The sequence below is a fragment of the Elephantulus edwardii genome, unplaced genomic scaffold (genome assembly GCF_000299155.1).
Source record: "Elephantulus edwardii isolate Elephantulus edwardi_28Jun2011 unplaced genomic scaffold, EleEdw1.0 scaffold00101, whole genome shotgun sequence".
Lineage (NCBI taxonomy): Eukaryota > Metazoa > Chordata > Mammalia > Macroscelidea > Macroscelididae > Elephantulus > Elephantulus edwardii.
Genome location: NW_006399851.1, coordinates 4,863,187 through 4,872,172, shown reverse-complemented (window position 1 = coordinate 4,872,172; position 8,986 = coordinate 4,863,187). Strand labels below are relative to the sequence as shown.

General features: G+C 43.5%; 1 protein-coding gene across 1 annotated transcript in view; it reads left to right on the top strand.

Moving 5' to 3' along the window:
• NEDD9 (neural precursor cell expressed, developmentally down-regulated 9) overlaps positions 1 to 8,986 on the top strand; it is a 40,960-nt gene that overhangs the window by 18,918 nt on the left and 13,056 nt on the right. The window contains exon 2 of the mRNA XM_006891605.1: positions 8,074 to 8,175. Coding sequence (XP_006891667.1) covers positions 8,074 to 8,175 — 102 coding nt within the window. The remainder of the gene's footprint in view (positions 1 to 8,073; positions 8,176 to 8,986) is intronic.

Below are 8,986 nucleotides of genomic sequence, written 5' to 3'. Positions count from 1 at the left end.
ACTCGACAGCACATAACAACAACAACAACAATGTTTAAGGGTGTGCTCTATGCTAAGTACATTGCTAAGTGCTTTGTACTTGATCTTCAACAGACTTCTAGAAATGTATCACTCGATTAACTAATGGAAGCAGGCTTAGAATGACTAAGAACCTGGCTCAGATTCTCACAGCTAGCAAATGGTAGAGCTATTTAGAATTAGGCCCAGCTCTTCCTAGCTCTGGCTGTTATCCACTAATTCTTCAAGAGAAATAAAGACAAGTAGAGTTATAGCCTTCTGTACACAACTCCTGAGACACAGGCCTGTAACATCACAGATGTGGCTCCCAACCTTTAATGCTGGATTCTCCTATGCTGTCAAGAAAAAACAGGATTTGTTTTCTTTTTTTCCCCCTCCCTCAAAGTATGCCGCCTTGAGGTTTTTGCATGGAAATAGAGGAGACCCCAGATGCTCATGTCTCATGCAAGCTCTAAAGGGATCCAGTAGTTGCTTCTTCTAACTGGAAGTACAGCTGATTGGTGGTTCTTCCTCAGCTTTTGAATCAAGTTTTCAACTTTACCAAACATTCACTCTTCTTTTTCAGATACCAAGAGAAAGAAAGAGAGAGAGAGAGAGAGAGAGAGAGAGAGCCAGAAAGAGCCAGAGAGAGAGAGGAGAAGAAAGGTTGCTTTTCAGTTTAAGGCATTGTCCTGTGGTTCCAGTTGTTGTCAGTTCTGACTTCTGGAGACCCCACGTGGTCAGAGGAGAATGGTACTCCAGTGGATTTCCAATAGCTGATTTTGCAGAAGTAGATCACCAGGTCCTTTTTTTCTAGGTGCCTCAGGGTGGATTTGAGCCTTCAGTCTTTCACTTAGGAGCCATGCATGTTAACCATTTACACACTTTAATGAAATCTCCCTTTTTGCCTTCACTTATTGGTGAAGACTATGGAATAGCCCATGAACTTCATTTAAAAAAAATCTGTCTTTGCTATATAGCAAAGGTGCTCCTTAGAGGCAAGGATGATGAAATTTCATCTCATACTTTGGGCGTGTTGTCAGGAGGGGGTCAGTCCTTAGAAAAAGACACTCGACTGGGAAAGGTGAAAGGCCAGAGAAAGAGAGGAAGACCCTCCACAAGAGGAGTTTACACAGTGACTGCAACAGCAGGCTTGAGCATATCCGAGATGGTGAGGAGAGGCAGGATAGGGCAGAATCTGGGGCTCTGTGAGTCATAATTGACTTGAGGGCACCTAGCAACAACAGTTCACATTAAGGACGATCGTCTGCTTTATTTAGGACCAATTGATTTAATGAAATGTCTCTCCTTCATAGTAGTAGTATACTGTTTAGGCAAATAATTGAGCATCTTTGCCTCACCAAATTGGCACGTACCAGTTACCATCATAAATACCATGCTTGGCTGCTAAGACGTTGAGCTGCCTCTCATGGGCTCCACTCACCCTAGAGCTGACTCACCTGGAAGCCAAATGTGTCCTCTGCAGGCAGATCCAGTATGATGTCCTGCCCAACTCTTCTGTGTAAGTTCTATGTTACCTAGCTTAAGGACACCCTTGAGTTTTCCTTTCGTTTACTAGTGTGTTTAGTCAATGCAGGTACCCAGAACTACATCAGGCAATCTCCGAGTTACTAATGAGATCAATTCTTAAGTGTATATTTTAAGACAAAGTCTAGGTAAATTAGAATAGGTCCAGATGGATGTTATTTAACTCAACTTTAGTTCAAAAAGGAGCTCTGATGGTGTAGTCCATAGGGAGTCGCATGGTTAGCAAAGGCTACACATCTCTGATGGTTTCAACCCACCATCTGAAGAAAGGTGGATCTTGCAGTTTACAGCCTTGGAAACCCACCAGAGGGTCAGCTATGAGTCAGCTCCCATTTGAAGACAATGAGTTTGAGTGTTTTGAGTTTAGTTCAAGAGGGGAGCTCTGGTGGCTTTATCTGTAGGGAGTTGTACTGCTAACCCCAAAGCAGCCTTTCTCTTAGCAGTTCAAATCCAGCAGCATCTCCACATGAGAAAGATGGGCAATATCCTCCTGTGTGATTCACAGCCTCAGAAATTTGATGGAGGGTCACTATGAGTTTTCACTGACTTGAAGACAGTGAGTGAGTGAGGGAGTGAGTAAGTGAGTGAGTGAGTGAGTGAGTGAGTGAGTGAGTTAGTAAATGTGTGAGTTAGTGAGTAAAAGAACTCTCTTTCTGGTATCAAATTGACAGCAACAACCCTGTGGCTTCTGTTAATGACTCACTGCTGTCAAGTGGCTTCCAACTCATAGCAAAGCTATAAATCGGGTTTCCAAGGCTAGAAATGATAACAGAGTAATAGGAGGAAAGTGACCAACTTTCTTCCACAGTCCTGCTGGTGGATTTCAATCACAGAGACTCAGCCCTTGGGTTACCAATGTTGTGAATAGAGCCACCTGAGCTTCCATCTTCATGAGGGAAGAGCAGCTCAGAAAACGACTCAGAAAAGGAGGGTGAAGTGGGTTGCACAACTTGAAGAATGTAACTTGTGTCACTAAATTGTACACAGAGAAATACTTGAATTAGTTTATGTTGTGCTGTGCATATTTCCAACAAAAGAAATAAAACTTAGAAAGGCAATTGGAGAAAATACACTGCTAGGCCCTGTTGTTTACAAATAGTTTAAGATTTGGCATCTGTCTCCAAAATGCTAAAAGCAGAGATGGAAACTTCTAGTGCACAAGGAAGAATTACTGTTTGAGAAGTGTGGATAAATGCTCATGGAGTTTCAAGGAGGGAGATCTGAGGCCCCAAATGGGAGAGAGATGTGAAGCTTGGCCTTGGAAATCATAAAGCATATGAGAAAAGGAAGAGTGTTCCTGGACGAAGACCCAGTGGTGTGGGTGTGCGGGGTATGCATGGAAACCAGGAGGAGCTGAGTCTTGCCAAGGCATGGAGCTGAGAGCTCACAGGTCTGACCCCAGGCACTGCGAGTGGCAAGGGAGGGGCAAACACACCAAGATCAAGGTGAGGCCTGGCTGCCTGGGGGCCAGACACAGCCCAGACATGTTTAGTTTGGCCAAGACACTGCCTCACAATTGTGTGCCAATTTGGAAACGCAAAAGATTTCACATAAAAATCCAGATTTCTGGCTTCTCTTGAAAAGTCTGGCAACACAGGGTGCATTTCTGCAGGACAGCAGTTGGCCGGAGCTGAGGAATGGCTGCCTCCTTGGGTCTGGGCGAGCGTCTAGTTGCCCAGCATGAAACCTGCCTCGATTCCGCCCAGTACCCTGCCTGCTTGGCCCCCTGGACACTGGAGAGTTGGACTCTGACTCTGTTTCCAGGAGCCAGCCCAGGCTAACCCAATGTGGGACATGCTGTGAGGCTCAAACCCCAACAGATTCCTTCCAACCCTCAGAATGTTTTTATTTTTTACATTTTCTTTCTCTAATTGCTTTTGCATGTGTGGTGAAAACATACATGAAACAACATTCGCCAACTGAAGATTTTTCACTCATACCAGTCAGTGACACTGATGATGTTAATCGTGTTGTGCAACCATCACCCATGTCAGGTGCCAAATTTTCAGCATCGTAAACGTTACTCTGTGGCGCCTCATCAGAGCTCTTCCTCTCAGTGTGAATTGGCCCCCTCGTCCCACCCCCGCTGCCACCCTAAGCACGCTCTCTTATTTCACGTTGCAGCAAGCGTGTTTCTTAAAGGTAGGAGGTGTGATTTCTAAATGATCTCCAGAATCAGCGCATGCTACCTAGAATCAAAGGCCCCAAATCGTGTGAGTCAAATACCATCAAAGTGTTTGAAGGTGAGATAAACCCTATATGCTGGTTTATTTTCAGGTGAGCTGATGAACCAGAAAACTGTCATAAGAACCATCTCCAGGCTGTGGGTCTTGCCTGCTATGGCTTAGGTATTTATTAAACAGGCTATTCCTTTCCTAATCGAATTGGCCAGACTGTTTCTTTCTCCACTCTACCCTTCTTTGCTGTTTCATGAGAACCTCTGGTGGTGTCACGCCTAATGTGCCAGGTTAGCCAAAAGGTCAGCAGTTCAAATCTATCAGTTGCTCTTCAGAAAACAGGCCATTTTCTCTGTAAAGATTTGGAGCCTCTGAGCCAAAGAAGGGTTTCCATGGGTTGGAATCTATTATACAGCTGTGGTTTGGTTGAGATTTTTCAGCTTCCTAATTTTTTCAAAAGTCTCCAACTTCAGCTTCTTGTATTAGGTTATAAGAATGATACTAAAGCCCGTGTGGTAAGTTGAGTTTCTCATGTTGTTATTGTTAGGTGTCATTGAGTACATTCTGAACAGAGAAGATCAACTGCGTAAGGAGCTGCATTGTCAAGCCAAGGGCAAGGTGGTTCAAATTCACCGCCTCCTGTGTGATTTCACTGTGACTGAAAACCTGCCTCGGAGTCAGCTATGAGTCAATTCCTATTTGACACTATACCACAACTACATAGGGCTTTCAAGGCAATGATGTTTCAGAAGCAGATCAAGTAAACAGATTGAGGTGTTCATACTTGGTTCCAATCACTAATCCCTGGTAGTTATTTACCCAATTGTACTACCGATGAATGTTGTAGTCATTGTTGTTGTTGTTGTTGTTGATTGCCTTTGAGTTGAGTGTGATTCATAGTGACCCTATGAACAAAAGGGCTGAAGTCTTTCTATAACTATCAACATTTATCAAAGTTCATAGTTTGCGGAGGCAGGTTGTATAGGAAGTGGATGCCACTCCTGCTTCCATTAGGTGTAATAATGATGCCACATACAACAAAGCACGGCCACGCCTGCCCCATTTTCACAGTCCTTGTGTTTAAAGCCCCTGTTGCAACTACCACATCAGCTCATCTTGATGAGGGTCTTTTGTGGCAACACTAATGAATGAAGAGGGCAGTTTGGTTGTTTACCTAAGGTTAAGCCCTTGTAACTAAAAATAAACACATAGAATGGAAGGAATGTAGAAATACAAACAGGAGCAGAGGAATTTAAAAACCTGACTAGATTTCATTGAGAAAATGTGTTTTAAAAAGCCCTTTGTATTCCTCAGTGCTGTGCAGTGCAACCCCAAGAGAATTCCCCCACACTTTCCATGCCCTTGTAGCCAGATCTTGGTGTTCCTCCTGGGTTGAGGTTCAATAATTCCGGGTGGGTAAGGCTAGGGAGGGGGAGGAAAAAGGGGTTTTGGTACTTATGTGAGCAGGAAGAAAATAGTTTAATGAACCACAGAACTGGATACTTTATAAGGTACAGCACGGTCAGCATTTTCCTCAGAAGCAGGGAACACACAATTGGCATGGAATTCACCCAAGCAATGGGCTGAGAGGGAAGGAGAATGTCCAGAAGAAGACTTCCAGCTCTCGATCCTTGGGGTTCTTGAAGTGGATCCCTCTTGTGCCCAGGATGTGTCTGACTAGATGCAAAAGACTGGGGCCCCCTAGATGCCACCCGTGAGCCTGGGCAGATTAGAAGGTCACACAGGGTGTGCTGAAATTGGAGGAGGGGGCAGGCTGGATTTTTTTTGCTGGCTTTTGCTCCCAGTGGTTTTTGCCATCTGTTTCTTTTAATGCATAAACAAGGAAAATGACTGGTTTGGAATGCAAAGATTTTTTTTGTTGTTGGTTTTTTTTCCTTCTTTTTCTTTTTTCAAACCAGATGACCACAGGCATGCTCTAAATGAGAAAGAGAGAACAAGTTGAGGTTCTGTGACATTTGGCAGGAAGTGAGGACTTAAATACCGGGAAGCATGAATGCTCTCTGCCAGGAAAGAGCCTTTTAGCCTTCCAGTCCTGTTTTAAGTGGACAGTTCATCCCTCATTATTTGCAGAGGGCAGTGTGCGCCCTCTATTTCCCATTGCCCTCCTGCCTTTAAACGGAAGGTGAAGCAACCAAGCTGGACCTCAGTGTAACCAGCCTTGGGTTTCCTATTTACACAGTTACAGACTTGGCATCCGAGCAGAGTCCACAATTATGAATGTTTCTAGATGGAACAAAAGCTGTATTGTGAGGAGATTCTATTATAACTAGAGAGCTATAAATAGAGGGGCTGGTGAGATAGATGGGAAGATACCTCATTTCTCCTGGATTTAAAAAAAAAAGGAAAAAAAGCATTCAGAACACATGGCTTTTCTCTTAGCAGAGGGCAGCCAACTTTTTACAAGACAGATTCTCTGGGCACACTATAGTGGTCACTCTATCAATGGTTCTTTATGCCCCATGCCAACTAACTTAAAACAATAGGTGCATCTGGCCACATGCCACCCGGTCCCTTAAACAGTGTTCGGCAGAGCACTTCTCACAGGGTTTTGCAGTCAGCCTGACGCCAGGGTTTGTACACTGGGGAAAGACTAAGATATGACGGATTCTTAGGGAACCACTGACTTTTCTGAATTTGCAGCACCGGCCTGCAATACCTGCAAAAATGTCATGTGCTAATTGTACATAAACATGAACATTAACGATTACCTTAAGAGTGCACTTAATCTTAGCCACAAGATATTCGTGAATACCCTAAAAGACTGTCCATATTGATCATAATTAACAGTGTAAAATGAGCAATAGCAAGATGCTTTTAAATAAAACAACTGAATTTTGTGGGGGAAAAAAACATGTCATGTGCTTGGGCAGAAGTGGGCACTTTTAGTGATTAGTGGGGCAAGTGGTAGTAGGGTGCTCTACAGAAATAAGACCCTCATGATTGAGAAGCTCTCGAAGGATTAAATACATGTCACAATGAGTTAAGTTCAAACAATCTTCTCTGCCTATTCTTGGGTGAAATAGACCAAACCAAACTCATTACTCTCCAACTGGTAGCAATCCTATAGGGAATAGAATCATACCATAGGGTTTCTAAGGCCATCAGTCTTCACAGAGGCAGACTGCTGCAGCTTTCGCCCACTGGATTTGAACCACTGACCTCTAAGGTAGCAGTCTAGCACTTGACGACTGTGCCACCAGAGCTGCAGTAGAGTAAATAAATAGCCATGAAAATAAGAGGCTGTCAGGGGAGATTCATTTCACTTGCAGATATTCCAGCTGCCAAATGATGAATGGATTTGGCCCTTAGCATCACTGCTCCACAAATTGCTTGTCTGTCAGATACTCCTCTAAATCTGAACATTCAGATTAAGACAGACTAGGAAGAAGGATTGGCCATCCACTTCTGAAATAGCAGGCCTCTAAAAACCCTATGTACAACAGAACACATGTAGACTAACAAAAAAGGGTAGAACTTGACAAGGGTAATTGGGATGGGTGTGTCAGAGGCAGTGCGGTTGGTGCAGGATAGAGCAGGGTTTAGGGCTTTTGTACATAGGGTCGCTATGAGTCACAAACAACTTGGCGGCACATAACAACAACAACAACAACAATCCCTTGGATGTGGCCCTGTCTAGGACATTTGTTTCTCGGGTGGAGATGGGAGAATGCTCAGCCCAAGAGAGAGAGATCTGAATTCTGTCCCTCTTCCTCTCTTCCAGACTCAGTATTTCATTTGCTACATAAGTTCAGTTGAAAGCTCCCGGAGACTTCTAAGGGCAGTACTGTTAGCTTGTAAAAGTACTCGAGTGATCTACGGAATTTTAGTTAGAATCGTAATAACAGTGTCCACAGAGGAGGAGGCGGCATCCTGGGGAAAGCATGAGAGGAATGTTAAGTGGCTGGACCCTATTATTCACTTTACAAATACTTTCAAAGTTTTTCTTTAAAAAAAAAATTCCCAAAATTCCATTTTGATGTAAGAAAAGTTTTATTACTCCAAAGGGATGTTTTGGGACTTTTATACTTTGAAAATGATGCCCCTCAGAGTGTATTTTTGGGGAATTAGCACTCTCTCTGAAGCACTCTGAAGGGATTTTGTAACTATGGGAAGAAGACATTTCAGAAACTAGTTACTCTGGTGGACTGAAATGGGGTTGAAAGGTTTACTGTCTGGAGGCACTTGGTGTCCCTCATTCATCTCTTCTTTGATTCTTGGTGTTGTCCTTCCTATGAGGGAGCAGACAGAAATGAGGGCCCAATTGAGAACCTCAGGGTTCACTCAGTACTTGGGCCTGGAACTTGACCCCTCTGTATCCTCTCATCCACAGGTAATAACTCCAGTGAGGACAGGCCATGGCTATGTGTACGAGTACCCATCCCGATACGCGAAGGACACCTATGACATCCCTCCCTCCCACGCCACCCAAGGAGTAAGTACCTGGCACAGTCACTGAGAAGAGGGCCAGAGGTTGGGCCACAGGAGAGCCGTTGATCATGAAGTATATGTATTTGATACGAAACATTATTAAATGTCCTATCAGGAACCATTTTAGCCAAAGTTATTTTAAATATTTACCAAATGTGCTTATGCAGAAAAATCTAGTCTTTCACTTGAGAAAATGTGGTTGCTTTGTCATCTTCACTTTTTTTTGAGGAGGTATTACAATTTAAACTACAGCACAGAGAGCATAAACATTTCCACTAAGATAATGTCTATATTCAATCAAAGAACACCAAATGTAAAAAGGAAAATTCCATCAACCTCCTTTGTGCATGGGGTTTGCCAGCTGCCCCCCTACACCAAAACCCCAAACCACGCTTGCTGTTGGTGGGTAGATTCTGACTCACAGAAGCCCCCCAGCCACGGGATTCCTAAAGCTGTCATTTCCATGGGAGGAGACTGCCCTTCTTTCCCTTTCAGAGCACTTTGTGGATTTGAACTGCAAATGTTTCAGTTAGCTGCCCAAATTATCACACACCATACCACTAGAGCTCCGTAAGCCTGCATACCACTTAGTAAATGAATCCATAAGTAAGAGCACAGCACCAGTTTTTTATTTTATATTTTCAAATGCAACATATATTTTTTACAGCATATTCTTCCCATTTAATTTTTTTCCCATTCATTCATTGTTGCACATTTTCCTCCTTGACGACCCCTCCCTCCAGTTCACTTTTCTCTTTGAAAAGAAAAAAAAAATCTTTCATTGTTATACAATCCCCCCACCCTCCCAAATTCAC